This window comes from Nycticebus coucang, chromosome 11 (assembly GCF_027406575.1).
Source record: "Nycticebus coucang isolate mNycCou1 chromosome 11, mNycCou1.pri, whole genome shotgun sequence".
Lineage (NCBI taxonomy): Eukaryota > Metazoa > Chordata > Mammalia > Primates > Lorisidae > Nycticebus > Nycticebus coucang.
In genome coordinates this window covers 25473987-25501152 of record NC_069790.1, presented here as the reverse complement: position 1 = coordinate 25501152, position 27166 = coordinate 25473987, and the positions used below count along the sequence as shown (strand labels likewise).

At 37.3% G+C, this 27166-nt stretch overlaps 1 protein-coding gene and 2 pseudogenes across 3 annotated transcripts in view; 2 read left to right on the top strand and 1 right to left on the bottom strand.

Annotated features, from left to right (window-relative positions):
* The window catches only part of PDE1C (phosphodiesterase 1C), a 374041-nt gene that overhangs the window by 126303 nt on the left and 220572 nt on the right, over window positions 1-27166 (bottom strand). For all 3 annotated transcript variants that reach the window (XM_053609332.1, XM_053609330.1, XM_053609331.1), the window contains 5 exons: window positions 17129-17242; window positions 15333-15515; window positions 13727-13793; window positions 9686-9802; window positions 7399-7539 (listed from right to left, as the gene is read on the bottom strand). In XM_053609332.1, the coding sequence (XP_053465307.1) occupies window positions 7399-7539; window positions 9686-9802; window positions 13727-13793; window positions 15333-15515; window positions 17129-17242 (622 nt within the window). The remainder of the gene's footprint in view (window positions 1-7398; window positions 7540-9685; window positions 9803-13726; window positions 13794-15332; window positions 15516-17128; window positions 17243-27166) is intronic.
* Window positions 20320-20987, top strand: LOC128598673 (growth arrest and DNA damage-inducible proteins-interacting protein 1-like; annotated as a pseudogene).
* On the top strand, window positions 21755-22223 carry LOC128598674 (calmodulin-1-like; annotated as a pseudogene).

Here is a 27166-nt window from a genome sequence, read left to right as displayed (position 1 = left end):
TAAACTGGTAATCTGGAAGATAAAGTTGAAGACATTTCTCAGAAGGTATAAATAAAATACTGAAATACGGGAAAATAGGAAAGAAGCCAAAAGATGTGAAGATGGATTCAGAAGGCCTAAGAGAAGTCTGAGAAGCAGACAAAAGGATAACAGACAAAGAAATACTCAAAGACAATTTGTGATTTTCTTCTTTTTTTTTTTTTGTAGAGACAGAGTCTCACTTTATGGCCCTCAGTAGAGTGCCATGGCATCACACAGCTCACAGCAACCTCCAACTCCTGGGCTTAAGCAATTCTCTTGCCTCAGCCTCCCGAGTAGCTGGGACTACAGGCGCCAGCCACAATGCCCAGCTATTTTTTGGTTGCAGTTCAGCCAGGGCCGGGTTTGAACCCGCCACCCTCGGTATATGGGGCCGGCGCCTTACCAACTGAGCCACAGGCGCCGCCCGGTTTTTGTCTTTTTAAGCACTTAGACCAGCGGTTCTCAACCTGTGGGTCGCAACCCCTTTTTAACAATGAAAATACATTGTGGCATTAGGAAGGTTCAGAACCACTGACTTGACTTTCTGGACCCTTTATGATTGACAGGAGACATGTAAATCATTTTGGGCAATGAGTTGTGAGTGGAAGTGATGGGCAGTTTCTGAGCTGCAGAATTTAAGTGCAGATAAAGGAATATCAGAGCCCCTTTACTTTCTGCCATAATGACTAACAAGATTCAGAAAGGTATTTTAATAAACCTAAGCCCTGGAGTGAGGATGATACAAGGCAGATCCCTTAACTTACCCTAAGGGTAAAAAAAAAACCTATATTATTTTTAATCCACTGAAATCTTGGGATTGTTTGGTTCCACAGCAAAATGTAGCCCACCCTAAAGGACATGCCCCAGATGAAAGAAAACCTTAGGAGAAGGGAAGATATGTTCTCCCTATAATATATTACCACATGTATTTTTTTTTTTTTTTTTTTGTAGAGACAGTCTCACTTTATGGCCCTCAGTAGAGTGCCGTGGCATCACACAGTTCACAGCAATCTCTAACTCCTGGGCTTAAGCCATTCTCTTGCCTCAGCCTCCTGAGTAGCTGGGACTACAGGCACTCACCACAACGCCCAGCTATTTTTTGGTTACAGTTCAGCCAGGGCCGGGTTTGAACCCGCCACCCTCGGTATATGGGGCCGGCGCCTTACTGACTGAGCCACAGGAGCCACCCGTCCACATGTATTTTTTTTAAGAAAGTCTAGTACAAGGTCATAAAAATAAAAGGCAATTGCAAATTTAAAAATATTTTATGTAAACAACAAAGGTTTGTTAGTCATTATTGTTTATGTTTAATAATAATAACTACATTTACTGATATTTAACTATTGATCCATGCAAGCCACTAGGTAAACTTATTGATAAAGCATACCCAAACATTTTTCAGCAAAATATTAAGTTCTCAAGTAAACATATTGATAAAGAATACCCAAACATTTTTCAGAAAAATGAGTTCTCAAGAATATAAATGTCATAACCAAAGAGAACAAAAGTGGCTAATACGCATAAGGAAAATGTTTAGTATTACCAGTGTCTGGATTACATATGTCATAACAGTGCTGAGGTTGAGAACCTCCTCTAAATCCAAACTTATAGCTACTATTATCAAACATTCAACATTTTTATCCCTATGTATATAATAGATAAAACTAGTATTTTAAGTTTATAAATAAAAAGTTAAAAAAAAGCTTTAAAGAGAAGTATTGTTATTCTAGGAGAATAACCAAAAATATTATTTATAGTGGTGAAATAATACAAAATAACCGTTTAAACAACAAGATGTCCCAGTGATCAACTATTAAAATTTTCTTATAATGAACATATAATGATCTAGGAAAATTACATAATATATGATTAACTGAATCAAACAAGATAAAATAAGTCTATACAGTATGTATACTGTGATCCTGACTTTATATATGCATGGGAGAAGCTAATCCCCTAAAATCATCATAGTGAAAAACTTTACCAAGGTAATGGTAAATAACAGAGAAATAATTTTTCCTTTATGCTTTTTAGCACTATCTTCTTTATATTTTTTATAATAATGTGCTTTTCCAAATCATCTGGAAAAAACATGTACTATTTTTCTCTTTATAAAAGTTTTATTTATTTTTAATTACAGAGACTATAAATGAATATTTTCTTATTATAAAAAAAAAGTTCAAACAGATACAAGCTCCCTTCGACCACCACTCTGGGATGAGAATCTCCCCAGAGGTAACCTCTATCTTCAGTTTAGTGTTTACCTTTTTAGAGGTTTCATAAATATCTATGTGCATATAAATCTGCTATACTGGTGGGCAGCACCTGTGGGTCAAAGGAGTAGAGCACCGGCCCCATAAGCTGGAGGTGGTGGGTTCAAACCCAGCCCCGGCCAAAAAACACAAAAGGAAAAAAAAAAATGCGCCAGACTGAGCAATATGCATCATATAGAACATATTTTCCCACAACTTTTTAAATTTAACAATACATCTTCGATCTCAGTCTAACAAATCTATTTTATTATTTGTAATCACTCTGTGGTACTCCAGAGCTTAAATTCCCTGCCGTTTGATATATACTTTGCACTTTCTCACTATTGCAAACATCGCCTTCTGGGGCACATTTGGAAGTGATAGAGCACTGATGTGTATATTTCTCCTTATAGTAATTACTGCATATTTTTTTTCTTAAAATACTATACCAATCTACCCTCCTGAGAGTCATACATGAGAATATAATTACCTCTAAATCAATGATTCTTAACCTAGGGCAATTACCCCACCCCACAATAGTTTACTTGGCAAGTAAACTATTTTTCGTTGTCGTAACTGGAGTGAGGAGTAGTGCTACTAGCATCTAACAGGTCAGGGATACTGCTGAATATTTTACAATGCATAGACAGGCAACACAGAATTATCTGTCCCCAAATATCAACAGTGCTGAGGTTGAGAAACCTCCTCTAAATCCAAACTTATAGCTACTATTATCAAACATTCAACATTTTTATCCCTATGTATATAATAGATAAAACTAGTATTTTAAGTTTATAAACCATTGGATTCTAACTGGTTGTGCACCTTGTCACATTTCTTTCATTGATCAAATGTATTACCTACCCAGTTAATTGCCTCTTCATATTCTTTGCTATTTTTCAACTGATTTTGTATCATTTTCTTGATTTATTTATGTAATCTAGACACAGATCCTAATCCATGCTCTCTCTCTACTTCTCGAAATGCTTACTTAATTAATTTGTGTATGATGCTTTTTATCCTACAGAGGTTTTTAACTTTAATGTACCCAAATAATTAATATTTTATTGTATAACTATAAACATTTTCAGTCCGTGTTAACATTTAAGAAAGAATTTCCTTTTCCAAGGCTTTTCCTTTTCCTTTTCTATATCTTTATCTTTTCTTCTAGTATGATCAGATTTTTATTTTAGTACTTACCTCTTTAAATCATGTGTCAGATTTTGGGGGTGAATGATGTGGAGTAGAACAAAAACATTCTGTTTTTTCTAAATGTATGACTTTCTCCAAAACATTTTCTGAACAAATTTTCCCTATAATGCTGTCATTTGCAGGCATGTCTTTGTGTTCTCACTTGCAATTCTTTCTTCATTATACTCCAGACCAGGGGTCCTCAAACTTTTTAAACAGGGGACCAGTTCAGTGTCTCTCAGATGGTTGGAGGACTGGATGATAGTTTAAAAAAAAAAACTATGAACAAATTCCTATGCACACTGCACATATCTCATTTAGAAGTAAAAAAACAAAATGGGAACAAATACAATCACTCTGCCGCATGTGGCCCACAGGCCATAGTTTGAGAACCCCTGCTCCAGTCAATGCCACATTGTCACCAAGCCACTAAGACTGCCATGTCAAGGGCCACAATGACTTCCATGCTGTCAAAGCCAATGGTCACTTCTTCATCCTTATCTTTCTTGGCCTTTGGCATTCCCCATACTGTGCAACGCTCTCTTCATGAAGCACTTTCTTTCCTTGGCTTCAATGACCCCACACTCTCTTGGCTGAAACTCCAATGCCAATGGCCATTCTTTTTGAGTATGTATAGTTGGCTCTAATTCATTGCCTTCATTTCAAAACTCTGGAGGGCCCCAGGACTCACTCAGAGCTCCTTCTACTTCTCTGTTCACACTCTCCTTTAGACAATCTCAACTGGTTCCATGTCTTTCTATAACACCCACATGCCCTTCACTACCTGATCTACATGCTCATCCTTGACCTATCCTAGAACTCCAGAGTCCATTTGTTTCCATTCTGCTTGGCATCTCTGTGTGGTGGGGCCTAGTAGGTATCTTAAACTCAACATGTCTAAATGAGAACTCTTGGCTCCCCTTCTAGTTAGCCATGTTCGTAAAACAAAAATCTCAATTTCTCACTTCAACATTCCAAATCCTATCCACTGCCCACAATCCTCTTGACTCTACCTCAGAAGTAGAATTTTCTTTTTATCATCTCAGCACTGCTATTCCTTGTCTAGACTTCCATCCTCTCCTTACTAAATCTGTGCAGGACTCTTCTAACAGGTGCTGCTCCTACCAAGCTTGCTTCATTTCTGCTCCCTGAATAGACATAGCAAAGCCACTCTCTCATGGGGACCTTTGTACTTACTCTGCACCAACTCCATTGACACACTGTTCTCAGCTCTTAGCATGGCTAAAGCCAAAAAAAAATCACAACTACCTCAGCTTAAATATTATCTCTGGAGAGAAGCCTTTCCTAACTATATAATAAAATGGCCATGTTTTCTCATGTAGGTGTTCTATTTTAATTCTCTGCAGAGTATTAATACTACGTTCTTGTTTATTTTTCATTGGTTTCTTTCACCTGTAACTAAGTTTCACAAGCATACTGACATGGTCTCACCCTGAGTCTTAGTCATTTCAGATGGCTATAACTGAATACACAGACTGGTGACTTATAAAGAACAGAAATTTATTTCTCACAGTTCTGGCAACTGGAAAGTTTAAGATCACTAGAAGATTTAGTGTTTCATGAGGGCCTGCTTCCTGGTGTTTAGATGAAAGGGCCATCTTCTCACTGTGTCCTCACATGGCAGGGGGGGGAGGGAGCTCTCCAGGGTCTTTTTATAAAGGCACAAATCCCCTCAATGAGGGTTCCACCCTATGACCTAATCCCTTCCCAAAAGCCCCACCTCCTAATACCATCACATTATATTGGGCATTAGGATTTCAACATGGGAATTTGGGGGGATTATAAACATTCTGTCTAAAGCACCCTGAAATAAAGTACCCAGCACATATGTGTCAAATAGATATTTGTCTTTATTTTTTGAAACTCTAATCAATTATATTGTTATGTTGTATTTATTTTTTCACAAACAGCACATATTTTTATTACAACAGCTTTAGTAGATACTTTAATATCTAATAAAAAATTATCCTCTCCACACACATTGTTTTTCCCCAAAACTGGCTCTTCTAAGGTAGATAACTACTTATTTTACATGAATTTCAGATTCAGATGTTTCATGTTAAATTCCGTTGGAATTTTGATTGGTATTATTTTATGTTTATAGCTTATTTTGAGGAAAATTGATATCTACATAGCACTGAAGCTTCACATTAAAAACATAATGATATTTCCCTGCTTATTTAAACTTTTTTCCCCCTTTAATTTAGTTTTACAGTTTCCTTTTATCATTTTATTTATAGGTAATTAATAAATCTTTTTTAATTGCTGGAATGTATGTTTTTTTATTATACTTGTTAATTTTCAGACAGCTTTTCTATCCATACCCTACTGAGGTCACTTACTTGATCTAATAACTTATAGCTGTTTTATTGATGTGCTAAAGAGATGATCACAGGATTTCACAGACTCCTTCTTCGAACTTTTTTAGACATCATATTTCACTGGCTGAGACCTCCAGAAAAATGCCCAGTAGCAATATTAATGTGGGCATCCCTATCTTCCTCTATGTATTCACAGTATCACCATTAAGTAGGACGTTTGTTCTAAGAAGTCAAAAAGGTTCCCGCTAGTCTTCTATAATTTGAAGAATTGCTTTTTAAATAAAATGTTTAAGAAATCAGCTTTATAGTGAAGAAGAACTGAAAAATGGTCATAAATTTTGAGAAAATCATGCACTGTTTTAAGAACAATTCCTAATTGTTGAACTTCCTTTATGAGGTAGAGTACTTAATATTCTTGATATTTTATTCCTAGCAATCAGAGCACTACTACAAAGTGAAATATTTTTTACCATTTTAAAAATGAGGACATCTTGGCCCACAGAGTCAAGTAATTTATCATAGTTCACAAACTCTAATAAGCAATTAAACAGGGAATTATAGCCACTGTCTCTAGCTCCAAAACCCTCACTCCTCCCACCATATTTCATTTTTAATTCAGTGAGCTTTTAAACCAAGCCTTTCAACATGTCCTGGTAGAAAAGATAACAACATGCTCTGGATTTATGGGCTAAATGATGACCAAAGAATGTCTATTCTGATTCATTTATAAAGAAGATCTTAAAGTAAAAAGTCATAGAGACCTGTTTTTGTCACTAACAGCTACATCTTTCCCCCCCCCCCAGTGGTAAGATAGGATATTATTAGACAGAAAGCCTCTACATCTTTTTAAATGAATGGCTTGTATTAAAGCAAAGAAGGCAAAAACGCAGATAGCAAGTTGAGCAGGTAAGTTTACACAATGGATTACAGAACAGAAATTTTAAAAAAATCTAAAGAGCTGAAGTATTGGTTCAAAAGTAGCAAGAAAAAATTCAAATGGTTAGAAGTAAAAGACTGACACTTAGGTCCAAAATTATCAACTGCACACAAATAGAAGGTGCATAACCATACTTCCTATGAAAAAGATCTAGAGCTTTAAACCAAAAGCTAACTTTGTATAACACAGTTGCCAAGTACGTTCCATATAATTTCAGTATGTATGACTATGTATACAATAACATTGTTATTTGATTATACCAAGAGATGAATAGTACCACTCTCGATATCTAAAAATACATATCTAGTTATAGTAATTATATTCTAATTGCCATAACCTCACGAGGTTATAAGTTATTACCAGGTATCTATTTGATCGAGCCCAAGGTGAAGAAAACTTCAGAGGGATCCCAAAGATGTTCCATGTTGGTTAGACAACTCTTGGGGAACAGGGAGTCCACAAAATAATCCACTCTTCCTGGGCTCGACCTCATCCCAGTTGGAATATCCACCATTAAAAAATCATTGTACCCTCAATGAATCCCCAACAATAAAAAAAAAAGAAAAGAAAAAAAGCATTTAAATAAAATAATATTTCCATAAAAAAAAAATCATCCTCCCATTTTTTGTGTAATCTGATTTCTATCGGCACTTACCGCTACTCCTGTCTTATAAAGGAGGTAATGCACAGTCTGCGTGACGTCAGCGGCATGCATTAAATTATGGTAAGGATTTTTATGTTTGCTGTATCCCACTTCCAGAGCCTCCACAAATGAAACAAGTGCAGAAATGGGGATCTGAAAGAGAGCAGTGAGGTTAATTAACTCATGATTCAGCTGCTGTAAGAGAACAAGCGAAAATCTAAGGCACTAGACTGATCGTATCTGGAGGATGGATCACATGAGAAAATTAGAACTTTTTATAGCTAACAAAAATCACTGAAGAAATCATCAGATAATTTGAAAAATCCAACAGGAAGTTCCTAGGTGAGGAATAATCTGCCTTGCAAATTGTTCTTTCTCTCTCAGTTCAGAATCCCTGGGAAATGATACAGAATCATCTCGAAAACATTTAGCTTTATTTACATGTAAATTAATGATTTTTGATGTGTATGTAGAAAACTAAGTTATTGGTGACTGTGCTAATTTTTTTGTATTTCCTTGTCCTCATCTTTAAATATCTTCTCCTCAGCCCCAAGGAAAAAGAGATGCTACACAGGATACCAAACAACATTGTGAATAATTAGTACCAGTGTGTGGAATCATTTACCATTTATAGTGTAATATGAGTGGAATGAGTCTTTCCAAACTGTAAGTCACAAATAATAAGTTTCAAGTAATAAACATAAGATCAGTGTTAGTTCCTGTTCCCATAAATAACAGACTATTACATTTTAGTTATAATTTTAGTAATTTTGTTTCATGTGTCCGATTCATACAACCAATTCCTTTAAAGGGCATGGTGTTTAGGAAATGAGTATTTCCTTCAATATTGGTAGAAGCTTGTGTTAATCTTTGTGTACTTTGTTTCCCCACAAAAAATATGTTGCACAATAAGTGCTTATTCATTTTTTGAGAAATAAAAGACTTGAGCCTTTGACTACCAGTAACTCAGAATAATATTCCAGTTAGCCTAGTGTTTTTCCACCCAAAATACATATAGTACCTATTTTCTATGTAGCAGAAAATAAAGAACAATTGCAAAATACAACCACAAAGTAGGGGCATTCTGGAAATGATCATTGTGTTAGTTTTCTGCATCAATTCCATGGTTCAGGGTAAATTACGCAAGATAAGACTGGAGGGAAAGGCAAGGATGTGTGTTCTGGAAATTAATAATTGTATTAGCAATGGAAAAAAAAAATCAAGAAAATTTTTCTGAGATTCCATAACCTGTTCTTCCTTGAGCATATCTTCCCATGCTTGCCATTTGTAGATTTTTTTAAACTTTAAATATGGCCTTTTAGAGGTCAGCTATAAATTCATTATCATTTTAAAAAAGAATGATCAACTAATGAACTTGAGTTCCCTGATTGTTCTTTGGATATCCACGAACCACTGTGATGGCTGTGTGTATACATGCACAGGAACTCTGTTCTAAGGAAATGGTCTCCACTATCTACTAGATTTTCATGCAGGTTTCTGATGCAAAGAAAATTAAGGACCTAAGGACCTTCATATATGTGGTCATGTAAGAAATGCATTCGCAAATACACAGTCCTTAGGAAAGCAATTCAGAGAAATCATACATTGTACAGGGAGAAACCTGCATTTTCCAGAGGCTTATTCATCTGATGAGAGAAGTCTGAGGAACTGGATGCCACAGATGCTGGTGGATAAACACATAGGTTCCCTTAAATATCAGCCCAACCTCAAGAGTCTGCAGTATTAGAAGGCTGAGACAGTTGAACACTGGAAAGAATTCATGCTCTTTAACGTTGAAGAATTAACCTGAAGCATGAATACTTGGGAAATACCAATGATCTGTCATAGACGATAAGTGAGGGTATTTGTATGAATGAGCCCTACGGGGTGGTGGGGGGGAAGTTTATGGAGACAGCAGATGCGCACTTTGTCTCCATTACTCTCTCTGACAGTGGTGGTCAATAGTACACAAAGTCATATTGAAACAAGGTTCACAGGCAGAGCCTGAGACCATGCTTGGCTATTTCTTGGCTATTTCAGGCTTTAGGCTGTACTTCTAGGAAGACAGGGGTCTGATCAGGCTTCTCCAGCCTCTCCTCTGCCAATGCGACCCACCTATGAGGGTATAATCAAAAGTACCTACTGCAGAGGAATTTGTAGCAATGGCTACCCAAACCATGTTTCCTGAGTCACCCAGAATAGTTTTCATTTTTTATTAAAAGGGTCTTAGCCCAAAAGTCACATGAGGATGAACAAATGTGTGTACTTTATACAATTTTCTTTTTAATGAGGTACCAACCTTGAAACGGCTTATCAAATCATAGCGTGTGAGTAATTCATAGAAAATAAACTTCAGTGCATGGTCCCCACTTGCCTCATTGAGAGAAAAGACATCAAAGGACCACTTGTCCACATCCTGCAGAACAGGGTATGAGAAAGAACACATTAGCCCACAGTTGCTTACACATCCACTAATCTCCCCATTTTCAGGTCTGCCTACAACTCTCATTAAGGTTTCACAGCCCAATACTTGAACACCCTTTCCACTCTCAAACTTTTCCCAATCTGGCAGTCTACCTGGTATTTACTGCTACAACATTAAACAGTCTTATTGCTAATAATGATAGACACAATTTACTGAGTGCCTACTGTAAGATAGACATTAGGATTAGTGATAGACATGAAAACAACTCTAAGTGATAGGTAATATTGGTCCTATTTTACAGATGAAAAAAGCAATAAGTTGCCTAATTTCCCTTAGACCAATCAGGAGTCAATGCTAGGGATAGAGGTGGGACCAGAAACCAAACACAATTTGGATGACTTAAAGTCAGGCTCTTTCCACGAAGCCTGCAGGTACTGAATTCTTAACGTCCTAAGGTGCTTCCCCTCTCTTAACTTTGCTCCAATCCCTTGACACCATCCAATCACTTCCTTGAAGTCTACAGTTGAGAAGTTTAACTCATTTAAAAATGTTTAGAAACACACATGATATGGAATACAGAATAGTACCTCACATCAATCTAAACTGCTGGCCTGAAAATAAAGAGAAAGGAAGCATTCACTTCACAGCACAGAAAAATGCTATCATTTCTGGAGTCACCAACCTAAGATTTTCTCTTCCGATTTGTATGTCATTTTATTGAAAATAGTAAAAGGAAAAACCTAAACTGAACACAAACCTTATATACCATCCATGAAGTTTAAAGTCTTCTTTGCCCATAAATATCATGTAAATATAGTCTGATGAGGCCTTTGAGTTATCACAACCAACTACTTGTAGATATGTTAAACAAAGGTGCATTTAACCAATAGCTAAAGCAATAGTTGTTTGGTTTTTCATCACATCAACCGCCTCACTTCCTATAGTTAAATAAAGTGTATTGAGTGGAGCTTGACAAGAAGGATCCATGTGAGACCACACTGAGGACAGGCAAGTACCTGTCAGATTAGTACCTGGTGGAAACCTTGGCTTTCATGACTGACTTTTACTCCAGCCCTCACAGCATCCCAACATGATTCATCCATCCCAGTCTTGTCCCTCTCCAAATGTTCTAAACAACAAATTCCTCCCAAGGTCATCAAGGGTCTCTCTCATGAATGCCAAGGGAACAGGTTTGGGGGGAAATTGAATTATATATAGGGAACATCAAACTTTTCCAAGGGTTTCAAATGAATTGTTTCAATTCACACTTCTTGGTAACTCGCTTTGGTACTCAATCATTGCACCTCTGTTAAAATGATAAAAGAAGTAGCTGCAAGGGCTGAGCACATTTTCTATTACCACTGAAAATGAAGATCTCATTATAGCAAAAAGATTTATTCTGAATATCATTCTGAAGAATGAGTAAGTAGAAACAGTAAAATGAATGTCCTCTCTGGCCCCTCATTTTAGGGAAAGGTCAACTGTGATTCTTAAATTTTAATGTTTTTCAGAACCACTTGAGGGGCTCACTCATTCTCAGGTGGGAGATACCAAAGAATACTGTGTGTGGGATGGAATCTGCATTTTTATCAGCACTCAGTTTAACTGCCTTAAACCATTCTTTCTCTTTTACATAATTTTGTCCATGAAAATTCTCATGGAGAAAACTACATAAACTTCCCGTTAGTCTAACTTAAAGGAAGCCTGAACCTCCTCCCATTTTAAACCTGGAGTCTATCCAAGGTGTGCTTCCTGAGTCACGGGACAGACAGATGCCCTTCTAAGAGCACCACATCTACATTTCCAACTGACTCACTTCAGAAGACAAATGCCTTAAATTAGAAGCTTTTATATATGTGTGTGCATGTATATATGTATATAATGGAAAAAATGAAAAGAATGTAGTGCAACACATTTCAAATTTAGAGATTGGTAGTGGTTAATTAGTCTCTTACTTAATTGTCACTTTATGCCATGTTCTTACATTAACCACAAAGGTTAACATGACAGTAGCATAATGGTTATCTTGGTGAATTATATTCTCTTGGTCTATGGGGAAATTTTCTATAATAGAAAAGAATAGTAGTGATTCCATATGAACTGCTGGAAATGAAGTGGAAATAATAATTTTTCTAACAGGTACTACATAAAGGAAGAAGAAAAAAAAAGAATCTATCTCTGTGTTCTTTCTAACTCACTGCAAATAAAACCAGAGTCCGGGAAAGTAGAAAAATATTACATCATAAAAAAGCTTTGAAATTCCCCAGTAAAGAGGTGACAAGGCCCAGAGAAACAGAAGCTTTAGCCTTAATGCACCTATCCCCATAGATGCAGAGAAATATAGCAATTTAGAGAACTAGTACTTACTCCTTGTCTCAATAATCTAAGTACCTTTCCTAAATGCAACAGGCGTGTATTTGAGATTTTTTCCCCCTAAGTATAAAATAAATTCATGCACATCACAGGTGGTTTCACATTTTTCAGTTATTCTGCAAAAAAGGGACTTCAATTTAGAAGAAACATTTTCATAAATGTCTCACTACCAGTATACCCACTTGTATTTACGTTCATGATAAAGGAAGAAATTAAGGACAAAAGATGCTTTTAATGTTTCTAAGACTCTCATTGAACATTTCAGGTTTAGTTATAGAAATCGATGCAACTTCATAGTAGATGCTATGAAACATCAGCTCTCACAAAGTGTTTTCACTGATCCAAATGGGGAATATCCCCGTAGATTACACTGATGTGATCCCCACATCAGCACAGAGATTAAAAAAGAGCAAGAGAAACAATTATCTTCATGTTGTGCCTTTCCAGAGTATCCTTTCTGCTCTTAAGATAAATTTTCTTTTTTTTTAAATGAATTCTTAATAGATAGAAAAGGTAGAGGTAGAAAAAGGAGAAATTAGAATCTATACATATAAGGTCTTGCAAATTCAGCTAGTGAATGTCTCTGAGACAAGCCATTAAATTAATCAAAAAGCAGTCCTACCCCAATTCCATGAATAGGTAATCTATCTCCTAAAAATATCATCACATAATGCATTTTTCATGTTTCAGAGAAAAATAGCCAAAGTCAAAATGCTACAATGTCCTTGAGCAAATGGACCAACTCCATGTGTAGACACCACACAGTATCAACCAGCCCAGTGATCCAGGGCCCCAGCAAGCCCCACCTTGGAATCCAGAAGCCAAATAAGATACCACACACCTCAAATACCCTCAGGCCACTGGATCAGGCATTCATTTGGGGGCTTGTAGAGATGCAATTCCAAGGGCTTGCCTGATTGGGACTAATTCTGTAGGATTTAGCCCATTTAAACCCAAACATCTGCATGACTCCCAATGAAACATTTGGCTCAGTCAGAGTCTTAGGACAACGGAAGGACATATAGAGGGTACAAGGGCTCAGGGACTATGCACTCATGTAGTAAAATGTTTCTGAGATCTTATTGTGTTCTGGAGACTCTGGTACCAGGACTTAGTTCTGTTTTTAAATAACTCTGTCTTTTAAAAAAATCTCACTAAATCTTGTTTTTTCATCAAGAAAATGGACTTGGAGTAAGTAATGGCAAAATTACAATCATTAAAGATCCTGCCAATGTTGAATGCATGTAGCCATATTATATTTGATCTCCTATGGCCAACATCAGATGAATCTCCTAATGCCAGGGCACTGTGTAAAACTTAAACTACTTTAGAGGAATAGAAATAAAATAAAATACACACAGAGTTTTCTTTTCAAAAAAATTAGACTAGGAAGGCTGAAAAGCTAGTGATACCGCTAGAACAGATAAGAAAACGATAACAGAATAAAGTCAGAAAAAGAACTGCAAAGACTTATTTTCTAACAATAAACTTTTGTAACTTTTGCAAGGTGTCATGTACATTATAAAATCTCGTTGGTATTACCTTTAATGCTTCAATAACAGCTGGTGGGTAGCTCAGTCCAACCATGTTTGAAGTTCGTCTATACATTCTGTAAAATCACAATGGAAAAATGCAATGTGATATCTTACAAAGAAGGACTAGCAGTCTACAGACTTATAATAAGTATTGACAAGTGAGAAGTCATGCTGCCTGGTGACTCAAAGAACTTAAAATCTTCTTTGACATTTTTCATAGTTATTCAAGTAGTCTAGGTGCTAAATTCAAAAGAAATTAAAGGAATCTCAAATATGTGAACCACTGGGAAGAAAATTAACTTTATGTGCCCCATATTGGAAATCAAATTATTAAATGGGTCACCCTTTTGCCAGAGTGAATTATATAGTACAGCCTGGGAAATATGCAGTGTAGGAATTTAACCTGAATGAAGTGCTCCTATGGGCAACACACTTAGAAAAGCTTGTTCTTTAGAACTGTCCAAAACATGGGCTGGGTGTGGTAGCTCATGCCTATAACCCTAGCACTCTGGAAGGCCGAGGCGGGTGGATTGCCTGAGCAAGAGCAAGATACCATCTAAAAAAAATAGCCAGGTTTGTGGTGGGCGCCTGTAGTCCCAGCTACTCCAGAGGCTGAGGCAAGAGAAATGCTTGAGCCCAAGAGTTTGAGATTGCTGTGAGCTATGATGCTACAGCACTCTATGGAGGACAACAAAGTGAAACTCTGGAAAAAAAAAAAAAAAAGAACTGTTCTAAACAAGAAGGAAAAATGTTCCATAACTTTGAACTCACTGTGACATTTCTAAAAGATACAATTATAAAAAACAAACAAACATACAATTGTAAAATAAAGATTGTAGGAAAAATATATCCATTTCTAGAATCTATGTTTGGATAAAGGGTAGGTAATTTGATTTCAAAGAATAAAATGAAGGGTCTAATAAAACTGAAGGGTCATGGGGAACTTGAACCTCTTTTTTTTTTTTTTTTTTTTACTTTTTTTTCTTTCCATTTTTTTTTTTTTTTTTTTTTTGTAGAGACAGAGTCTCACTGTACCGCCCTCGGGTAGAGTGCCGTGGCGTCACACGGCTCACAGCAACCTCTAACTCCTGGGCTTAAGCGATTCTCTTGCCTCAGCCTCCCGAGCAGCTGGGACTACAGGCACCCGCCACAACGCCCGGCTATTTTTTGGTTGCAGTTTGGCCGGGGCTGGGTTTGAACCCACCACCCTCGGCATATGGGGCCGGCGCCCTACTCACTGAGCCACAGGCGCCGCCCGGAACTTGAACCTCTTAAATAAACTATCCTTCTTGGGTCAGCAACCTCAAAGAATCCCTGACCTACTCCAAATGTAAACAGCATCCATACAGTTCAAAGGTCAATGAATTGGATGATTTCCTTCTCTAAAACTTACAGAACTAATCTTCCCTGCTTGACCAAAAGAATTCTGAGCAAAAACAAAGTTTGTCCTAATGATGTTACAAAGATTACAACAGATATGTTTTTGTTATCTCTCATTCAGGACTATTTCTATTACTATATAAATTTCAGTATTTATAAAAATGTCAAAACTATATCCAAGCAGATTTCTTTTGGTGCTGGGGTCACTGAATGACATTAAGTGATGTCTTCACCTTTCCACAAATATCCCAGCCTGCACTGCATGGACGATGCTCTTGAACCTGGGCTTCTCCTCGCTCCTCCGCAGCATCATCCCCATTTGCCGAGTGAAGGTGGAGGCCAGCCAGTCTCGGACCTCAGAAGGCACTGCATCCGACTGAATGTCACTAAGCTCATCTTCCGTATCCAGGAGTCGCCTGAATACAAGAAATGGAACCAGGACAGAGATTAAATCTGAAGTTAGAGCTCTCTATTCAAAGAAGCTGCTCCTTTCTACCTCACCTGCATGCAGATGCAAAGAAACCAAATTAAATCGCCCACAAGAAATACAACACCTTTTTGGTAAGACTTGTGAACCCTCACCATTTGTGTTTCAGGGTGGCTCTCTCTACCAGATGGTTCAAAGGGACAAAGGAACAAAAGGGATCAGGGAGTCAAATACACTCCTCATAGGCTCCATAAATGGCAGATCCACTGCATTCAAGGGCACCCAGTATCTTTTTTCTTACAAGGTTTATGAAATTTGAATGGAATTTAAACCTTATATTTAAAAATATGCTCACAAGAAGCCTCAAATTATTTCACAAATAGAACATGTGGCATTATTTTGTTAAAAAAAATGGACACTTAAAGAATTAGCAAAGTGTTACTCAAATCACAGCAATCTAGTCTTATAAAGTAATGATCAAAAGTGATGTCATTTGATATGCTTTCTAGTTTGATTGGATGTTACAGAAATTTAAATGTCTAAATTCAAGCAAAATTTTCAAAATAATGCAGTCTTTTTATTTGAACACAATGATTTAAGTTATCTAATAGGTTTTAGCTGATGCTTCAAATTTATTCATAGGTCAGACCACTAGAAAGGAATGTAAGTAGTAATGCTATAATAAACCCTAAAATTATATTCTATACTTCAATTAAGCTCAGCTAAAAATAAATAATGATATTAGATATCAACGAAAGGTGTTTGGGTTCTCCCACACCTTTAGATGCATTGATTAGGGGAAAGGGAATAAAACATAACATTTGGGAAAAACTGTGATATCAAATTTCCTTAAATTGGGAATGAAGCATATTATGCGTGTGCACACACACACACAAAAAAACCAACATATAATCTTTAGATAACAGAGAAATACTTTCAGGTTGGAATTTGGCAAAGAAAAGTAAGACATACTGACAGAGAAGGCCATCTGAATTAAGAAAAAAAATACCCAAAACTTTCACATTCAACATTTTTCAGAAGAAAAGCAATTTTGTTACTTTCAAATGCATTTAGTAACTGGAACTACATGAATACTTTTAGATAATTCAAGTGAAAAAAGTCTATTAAAGAAAATCAGTAACACACATAAGATTGAAGAAGGAATGCTAGGCGCTGAAGAGAATAAATGCTCCCCCATCACTTTAGGAACCTCTGTTTACTGATGGATATTGTGAATTTAAAAAAGAAACCAACACAATTTTTAGACTAACACTAACAGCATGCAATAGTTAGAATGGAACTCTGTGTTTGATTAAAAAAAATCTTACCAGATTTTTAAAAGTAACTTTTTCTTCTCTTACATTAGCTCATGTTATTGTTATAATGGCCATATGAAATATGTCCTGTTAGCTCCTTTTATTAATGAAGAGGTACAGAGATTAAGTCCAAATCTATCCCACTTATCTGTGGACACTAAAGGTCTAAGACTACTAATTTAATTTTAAGGTTACCTTGTATGTGCCATGGGGGACAATTTCAGAAAAGCTATTTAACAGAAAATTTATCATCACTATTGTTATCACTTGTCATTTTTTAGCTTACCTGGTTTCATCAATGTATACAGATTCAAGCACTGTGGCTGCATATTCCAAATTCTTCTTAAGATCTACCACGGAAGCCTCCCCTCTCTCTAATTGTTTGACCAAAGACCGTAACCTAGGGGGAAAAAATATAATTTTATTTGAATAGAGAAAACAAAGAATAACCCTATAATTATGGTGATACATTTTCCAGTCACTGAATGTCCTTGTTTATTAGAATACAGCCAAAAGAAAATAATCATGGGGCCAAAAGAGCAGGTTATAAAACAAATGCATATATTTCTATCACTTTAAAGCAAGAATAAAATTTTTTTTGTCAACCAAGCACTGACCACCTTCAAAACTTTCTACTTATCTCATCTTTATGAGTTCCTAAATTATCAATAATTTGCTTTCTCTCAAATGTTTATCTTTTTTTGTTCTAATTGGAGGTAGTAAAGCATTATCAACAATAAAGAATAAAAAAAACATCCCGATGGATCTTTAAAAGTGAGCAAGAGGGTCAGCTATATAAAACTTTCCAGGAATTTCAATAATGCAAAAGACAAATGAGATTAGACTAAGAATAGTCTCTATCTGACTTATGAATGTCTAACATAAAAAAGCAAAATATGAAACAAAATCCACACAGATTTCAGAATTGGCTTGGGGGTAAAGGCCAGCCGTGTGATGCCATTAGCAGCACGAGGCAGTGCTATGGAGTTCAGACAGAGCACAGGACAGGGAGGATTTGGCATGGAAGGACTTATCAGTCACCCACACATGCTGCATAGCCAGCTTGCCAAAGAACAGAGACAGCAGCGCAAGTCCGGACTGCTGTTCCAAATAAGGATCGGAAGCTTTTTAGCAGAGCAGATTCCTGACAGGTCTGCATCCAGTCCTGACTCTCATTTCAAAGGGACCAGATACCTCCAAGGCTGTCTGAACTCTCCACTGGCTAAGCAAAATGAGATTATATTTACATTTTTTAAAAGATTTCTCCCTTTATTTGGTTATTAAAGACTCTCCAAGAATTGCATGAATCTCTGACAGGAGCCATCTCAATTCTTGAAAACTACTAGTAAAGAACAGAGCTGAAAAAATGATTAAAAGAAAATAAAAGGCTAATAGAAGATCTGATCTCCCAACATTAGGGCTTCCATAAGAAATCCACAACGGAAGCATCTTTAATCAAACACATCTTTATAGGCTAAAGTAAAATTTGTGTAAGCAAATGAAAAGAGACCAAATAAAACCAGAAAAAAATAAAAGAAAACATCCAACATAGGCTATTGTAATTTTTTATTTCAAAGAATAAAGAAAAAACTTGAGGACTTTTGAGAAAATAAAACATATTACTTACAAAGTAACAGAAATTTAAACTGGCCATAGACATCTACCATGCCAAACACCAGAAAGCAATTCAACAACAGTACCAATTTTTTAGGATAATATGCCAAATTCAAGATATTTACATCTACATCCAGTAAAGTTACCAAGTATATGTGAAGCAAACAAAGATAATCTCAAGTGTCAATAGGTTCAAAATTTTTATCATTCAAATTCTTCCCAGAAAACAAAAGCAAAAAAACTTCAAAGCATACGCTAGGGCAGTGGTCTCCCAAGGGGTGATTCATGGATCTCCAGCTAATTGTATTGTATACTCATGACCTAGATTTAACTAAGACAAACTTTACAAAATAGACATGTAGTTTTAAAAAATTCCTGAAAGAAGTGGCAGATGAAATAAAATGATAATAACACAAGGATGAAGAAACATGAAAATGAGCTGATATTTCCCCCTTTTCTAAGAAAACCTCCTTTTCTAGTATAAATGCCTCCTGTGCTAACTTTATAAACTAAAACCTAATTATAGTCAGTCAAAAAACAATTGAAATCACTAAGGATATTATGTGAACTATGAATTTATATACACTATTGTTAACAATTCCCACCCTTGGGAAAGCTCAATATTGAGTGAATCAAGTGAGTCACAGACACCTCCTATCATCTTGTGATTTGGGGGGCAGGGAATGGCCAGTACTCCCTGGCCAGAATAGGAGCAGTGACCCCAGGGAAAGCACCCCTCGGAATCCCACTCGGCACTGCAAGTAAGCTGCACTGGAAAGTCCCAGGCTTTGTGCCACTATTAGGAGGATGGCAGCAGTCGGGAGGCTTCTCCCAGATGTAGTGTCTTTGATACCAGGCAGATCCTGGGCACTGACTTTTGCATATTCTTGTGAAGCTCTGACCAACAAGAAGCTGTAAATAGAAAGCAAGTCTCTAGCCAAGTGGCTTCAAAAAAAATCTGGAGGAGAAATGACACAGAACTAAAACACCTTTTAGATGCATGAGAGGTACTAGAAATTGACTTCTGCTCCTGTCTTTCCAGCTTATGAGCTAAGCAGAAGCCCTGAGCAACATCCTGGCAGATAGAGAAGAGAACCCAGGACAACCTCCCACTCTGTGGAAAAACCCCAGCTGACCTTCACCTCTCTTAATCCAGGGACAACTATACAGAAAAAAAGTGTCTATGAAAAGATTCAGCAATAATGACAGAGAATAAAACAACACTTAAAATGCAGAGAAAGGGCTCACTTTTGAAAAAAAAAATCAATAACAGAAACAGAACTAAATTTTAGGGAGCATCTGCCATGTGTTCAATAAAATACAAGACAACGTAGATCTGTGAAACAAAGGTGAAAGGAGGTTGATATAACAAAAAGTGAGCATATTTTGTGATGTGGGCCATCCTCACTGGGGTATCTCAGGGTAGTTTTGATTTGCATTTCTCTAATAATTAGGGATGATGAGCATTTTTTCTTATGTTTGTTCGCTATTCCTCTGTCTTCTTATAGAAGTTTCTATTTATCTCTCTTGCCCATTGAGATATGGGATTGTTGACTTTTTTATGTGGATTAATTTGAGTTCTCTATGGATTCTAGTTATCAAGGTTTGGTCTGATTCAAAATATGCAAATATCCTTTTCCATTTTGTAGATTGTCCATTTGCTTTGGTTGTTGTCTCCTTAGCTGTACAGAAGCTTTTCAGTTTAATTAAGTACCATTTGTTTATTTTTGTTGTTGTTGCAATTGCCATGGCAGTCTTCTTCATGAAATCTTTCCCCATATCATCAAGTGTTTTTCCTACGATTTCTTTGAGGATTTTTATAGTTTAATGCCTTAAATTTAGGTCGTGATTCCGACAGTCAATATGGCAGCACCCATGCGACCGATGCATGGCCTGCTTGGGCTGGCAGCAACCCTGGGCCTGGGCTCCCATGGCTACCAGGTGCTGCCACCCCCACGACACTCTCCTGGGCCCTGCTGGCCAGACTCAGAGGACCCATCGACCCCTTGGTGGCATTTAGGTCTGCGCCATGCGGCCAAGCAGTTCGGGCATTATGGCACAGCCTCTGGGGTCTCCCTGGAGTCACTGTGGCCATAGCAAGAGAAACTGTGGGAGCTGGAGGCCAAAGAGCATGAGTGGTACCTGAGCCTGGGGGCCATGCAGGAGTCACTGAGGGTGCAGCAGCTAGCCCAGGAGAAGAAGCTTCGGGCCAGAGAGCAGTATGTTGCAGATGTGTGGCCAAGATGCCACAGATAATTGAGAACTGGCAGCAGCAGCAGCAGGAGCGCTGAGAGAAGGCACAGGCAGACAAGGAGAGAAGGGACCAGCTCCAGGTTGAGGCCTAGGAGCATCTGAGCTACCATGTGGACCCAAGGAGCACCCGCTTCCAAGAGCTGCTATAGGACCTAGAGAAGCAGCAGTGCAAGTGCCTCAAAGAGGAAAAACAAAGACGAAAGAAGGAGGCAAAAGCTGCTGCAATGGCAGCTCCTATGGCCCAGGACCCAGCAACCTCTGGAGCACCCAGCTCCTGAGCTTTGACCTTTCCCAATAAAGCTTGCTACCTGAAAAACAAAAAAAAAAATTAGGTCCTTTATCCATCTTGAGTCAATTTTTATGAGTGGAGAAAGGTGTGGATCCAGTTTCAGTTTTTTACATGTGGTTATACAGTTCTCCCAGCACTATTTATTGAATAGGGATTCTTTTCCCCAGTGTATGTTCTTGTTTGGTTTATCGAAGATTAGGTGGCTGTAAGATGTTAGTTTCATTTCCTGGTTTTCTATTCAATTCCAAATGTCTATGTCTCCATTTTTGTGCCAGTACCATGCTGTCTTGACCACTATGGCTTTGTAGTACAGCCTAAGGTCTGGTATGCTGATGCCGCCAGCTTTGTTTTTATTACTAAGAACTACTTTAGCTATACGAGGTTTTTTAGATGTGGAGAGAAAGGAACACTTTTACATTCCTGGTGGGACTGCAAACTAATACAACCTTTTTGGAAGGAAGTATGGAGAACCCTCAAAGAACTCAGGCTATACCTTCCATTTGATCCTGCAATCCCATTACCGTGTATCTACCCAGAAGGAAAAAAACCCTTTTACCATAAGGACACTTGTACTAGACTGTTTATCGCAGCTCAATTTACAATCACCAAAATGTGGAACTGCCTAAATGCCCACCAACCCAGGAATGGATTAACAAGCTGTGGTATAGGTACACCGTGGAATACTATTCAGCCATTAAAAAAGATGGAGACAAGTCCTAGTGGAGCAAGCGAAGAGAATGGTTGTGTAGTGGTGTCTCGGAAACCAGTAGTGCTTGCAGCATGGCTGACCAACTGACTGAAAAGCAGATTGAAGAATTCAAAGAGACTTTTTCACTATTTGACAAGGATGGTGATGGAACTATAACAACAAAGGAATTGGGAACTGTAATGAGATCTTTCTGAGAATCCCACAGAAGCAGAGTTACAGGACATGATTAATGAAGTAGATGCCGATGGTAATGGCACAACTGACTTTCCTGAATTTCTGATGATGGCAAGAAAAATGAAAGACGCAGACAGTGAAGAAAAAATTAGATAAGCATTCCGTGTGTTTGATAAGGATGACAACAGCTATATCAGTGCAACAGAGCTTCACCATGTGATGACAAACCTTAGAGAGAAGTTAACAGATGAAGAGGTTGACAAAATGATCAGGGAAGCAGATATTGATGGTGATGGTCAAGTAAACTATGAAGCGATTATACAAATGATGACAGGAAAGTAAAGACATGGTACAGAATGTGTTAAATTTCTTGTATAAAATGGTTTATTTGCCTTTTCTTTGTATCTGTAAAAGGTTTCTCACTACTGTCAAAAAAATATGCCTGTATAGTAATTAGGACTTCATTCCTCCATGATTCCTTCCCTTACCCTACTGGCATTGTCCTGAAACCTTATTTTAGAAAGCTGATCAAGTAACATGTTGCATGTGGCTTACTCTGGATATATCTAAGCCCTTCTGAACATCTAAACTTAGATGGAGTTGGTCAAATGGGGGAACATCTGGGTTAAGACTTTTTTTTTAAAGTAGTTTTTTTAGGAACTATCAGCATGTTGTTGTTGAAGTGTGGAGTTGTAACTCTGCATGCACTATGGACAGTCAACAATATGTACTTAAATGTTGCACTATTGCAAAACGGGTTATTATCCAGGTACTCGTACACTATTTTTTTTTGTACTGCTGGTCCTATACTAGAAACATTTTCTTTTATTTTTACTTGCTTTTAAAGGTCATTTAGCCACTTAAAGAAAATGTGCTTATGGCACAATTTGCCTCAAATCCATTGCAACTTGCATATTTTTTTCCAATAAAAAAATTACAATAATGCCCCCCAAAATAAAAAAAAATAATTAAAAAGATGGAGACTTTATATCCTTGGTATTAACCTGGGTGGAAGTGGAACACATTATTCTTAGTAAGCATCACAAGGATGGAGAAGCAAGAATCCTATGTACTCAATTCTCATATGAGGACAGTTGATGTCCTAGTACACTGTGAGGGGAGGTTCTTTGTACTCTCAATGAATACTCAACAATAAAAAAAAGTGAACATATTGAGAGAGAAGAAATTAAAAAGAAACAAAACAAGACTGTAAGAAGCTTTCTTTAAAAAGAAAGTAGATGGGCTGGGCGGGATGCTCACAACTATAATCCTAACATTCTGGGAGGCCAAGGCAGGTGGATTAGCTGAGCTCAAGAGTTGGAGACCAGCAAGAGTGAGACCCAATCTCTACTAAAAATAGAAAAACTAGCCAGGCGTTCTGGCAGATGCCTGTAGGCCCAGCTACTCAGAAGGCTAAGGCAAGAGGATAACTTGAGCCCAGGAGTTTGAGGTTGCTGTGAGATATGACAGCACAGCACTTTAGCCTGGGGAAATGGAGTGAGACTATCTAAAAAATAAAAAATAATAAAAAATAAACAAATAAAATTACATAAATTTCTGTATATCTGATCTCTAACTTGTATCAGGTACAAGCTACCATGGATGACTTTCTGCTCTGTGTAGCCACCACAAACACGAGGAGTCCCAGATGCTCCTTCTTTCAAATATTTTGAACTTTAGCACAGTGTCCAGGTGCTTGTGGTCCATCAGCCCCTTGGCCCTCTCTCATTAGCTATTCATCCTTCTAATTTCGTGTATACTGCCCTGCCTTGCTCTCCCCTACCTACCACCTGGCTCTTAGAGAAATTGCTACTCCTTAGGCCAGTGGTTCTCAACCTTCCTAATGCCACAACCCTTTAATACAAGTTCCTCATGTTGTGGTGACCCCCAACCATAAAATTATTTTCGTTGCTACTTCATAACTACAATTTTGCTACTATTATGAATCATAATGTAAATATCTGATATGCAGGAGACCCCCAAAGGGTCTCCACCCACAGTTTGAGAACTGCTGCCTTAGGCAAAAGAGATTACCACTGGCCAATTAGTATCCACTGGTTTCAAAAATTCCTAAAGTCCCTTGGAGTAAGGATCTTACTCCGTCTCAAAAAAGCTTGTCTAAAAAAATACCCAAGATTTTTCTCATCCATATCATAAAGTATTTATATTAAACTAGAGAAACTAGTTGAGGCAAGAGGACTCAGTTGCCTCCCTTTACTTTCCTAGTAAAGTTGTCTAGATGTTTGGCCACGTGAATTTATTCCAGCTAAAAGGGCAATGTCCGCAAGGGCCAGGTCCCCGGGGTAAGCTGTACTCTTTGTTATGGGAAAGAAGGCTATCTCACAACACTACTGAAAAGGATTTTTGATCTAGGTACCTGATGAGAGTTTATTTCTTGAGCATTCAGAATAAAGTCTTTCCTTGTACATTTTATAAGGGAAAGAAAGAAGGGAGAAAGAGGAATATACAACAATAAAAATAAAAAATAAGGTTTCTTGTCTAAGTGAACGTTCATAGTTTGCAGCATTCACTCCATCCATTTCTGTCGCGGTGGCTGCCAGATGATAGTTCCCATATAGAAGTATAACACCATTTTAGGAATAGCTTATGCCTTCAAACTTTGACAAGATGCTTTTCTGTGAAGGCAGTGTGTGACTTCATTGTGGATAAGCCACTGCATCTTTACATGGCTCTTGTGTTTCTCCTCATAAACTGTTTTCTATATGCTTTTTTGCTGCAAGGTATTTGATGAAATGCTATATACATCATTTCAATTCTCTGTGTTCTCAAATCCAGAGCAAATCCTGGATGCAGACTTCCTCTGACCACATGCAATCAATATGTGGGATGCACAAAGCATTAGAAGTAGGGAACTAAGTGAGGAAAGGAATGAACATTTTATTTTGAAATTTTAAAGGCCACTAGGGGGGAAGAAAGTACATGTTCTTTTTTGTCCACAAACATAATTCCTGCAAAAAGCACAAGCAAAAATAAACTAGAATAAAAATTTACGGAAACATACTTTCTTATATTTGTTTTTTCTGCCTGGGTTATTCCCCCTAAGGATTGATAAGCAGCTCCTAAAATGCCAGTGTGGCTAATGATGACTGTTGTCTCAGACAGGACTCATTTAGCCTAAAATAATGCGAAAGGGAACGGGATCTTTTACAGCACTTCCCTATGTGTCAGGATGAATAATAAGCCTTGAAAATTCATTTGAATGAAAAATCTCCATTTCAGTCGATCACACTCACATATTTGTAAGACACAGGCCTGCCTTCTCCATGTCACTCCTGTCCCCTGCAACCTACCTATAGGCCATAGAAAACAAGTTAACACAATTCCTCCAAGTGAGTTTTAGCTTTACTCTTAGCCACAACTCCCCTCAATGTGAGTTTTAGCCTTGCATTTTAATTCCAGCCTGTGATGCCACCCAACAGGCATTTGTTTTGGCAATTTGCTTCTATAATTAATGACAGCTGATTAAGATGGCTGTACCTGAAACAGTCAATGGCATCAACTGGTTGCCTTTTGCGTGCAGGCACTGGGATAGGTCCAAGGAATACAAAGTGGGGAAATGCAGTGCCTTCCCCCAGTTAGGGAGTGTAGTCCTGTGAGCTTGATGGTAGAAGTGTGATGGGGGCTAAGAAAGCACAGAGCAGGGAAGTCTCCAAAGATCAACCTCCACAGTGGAGGTGACATCAGAGCTGTCCTAAAGGCCAAATAAAGGTCCCCAGCACACAGATAGGATGGAGAGATAGTGATTTGTGGACTGAGAGAGCAGGTTGAAAGTGGTGATCTATTCAGGGAATTAGGAAATTCCACAGTCTGGAACTCAGGAGTATGTCAAGAGATAAAGCTATAGAAAATGGCAGAAGCCAGACCTTAGTGGATTTAATGTGCCAAGCTAAAGAAATTCACTTGCTCCCTTAGAGATACTAGGGAGCCTATGGAGAACTTTCAAATGGGGGAATGGTATGCAGAACCTGCATTTTAGAAAGATTAATCCATTAGCAGAGTAGAGAAACACATAGTAAGGAGAGAAGCTATGTATGTCTTCATTGTAATTAGGCTCGTCTCATACTCTCAGCAAGACAGTATAAATATTCTGTCTCGTGTGACAACACTTTGGGTGTTCCATGAGTTTGCTGGTAGTATGGACAGTTGCTTTCAAGGATTTCTGGGAAAGGACTAATTTTGGAGGTGTGATTTCCTCATTTAGTGACCACCAAACCAAAAATAAGAACAGTGCCAACAAAAGTTATGATTTTCAAGAATAGCCTAATTATGTAGCTTTTACCTTTTATTAATGCCATGAGTAAAAGAGAATTTTGCTTCTATGGATCCCAGTTATACTTGTTAAAAGCAGATGTACAAATAGATTTAAATAAATTATTGAGTTCTAGTTAATTTTTCATTTAAGAAAAAACTATACCTAGGTTATATTTATATTTTTATATATCTCTATATATAACTTACTGTCTGATAAAAATGTTAATATTAGAAGATTTTGAAAATTGACATAATTGGCATGTACTGAACACTAAGCTTAATTGCTGCAGAACTAACATGTGCACTTGAAAACAATGGTGAACAGTAATCAAAACTGACCATATACCAGGTCATAGAAAAAGATCTCAATAAATTTAAAATTGATACCAAACAGATAATCGTCTGGGACAACAGTGGAGTTAAAATCACTGAATAAATGTTACCCACTATTTTAACAGAAAGAAAAGAAAAATCAAAGAAAAATGTCACCTACTATTTAATAGAAAAGAAAAGAAAAAGAAAAATCATCTGGTCATCATAACAGAGTCAAAAAGAACTTTGGAAAAAATACCTTTTATGATAAATATCTTAGCAAAGAAGGAATGACAGTGAATTTCCTGAATCTAATGTCTATTGGTTCTTTAATTAAAAAGCTAGAGCAAACATCACACATAACACTAAAATGTGGAAATCTTTCCTATGAAGTTAACTAAAAACGTTAAGATGCCTACTATCACCACTTCTACTCAAGATTGTATAGGAATTCTTCACTTGCTCATTAAGGAGGAAATAATAGCTATATGGACCAAAAAGGAAAAAAAAAAAAAGAATATCTAAAAGAATCAGCAAATAAGTTACCATGATTAAGAAGTGAGTTTCTCAAGGTCACTGGAAATGATACCAGTAGGAAATGATACCACCCACAAAAGCATCAAGATAAAAAGTTTCTAAGAATAAATCTTTCAATTATATAAAATCCCTCTATATAGAAATCTGTCAGATGTTACTTGAAA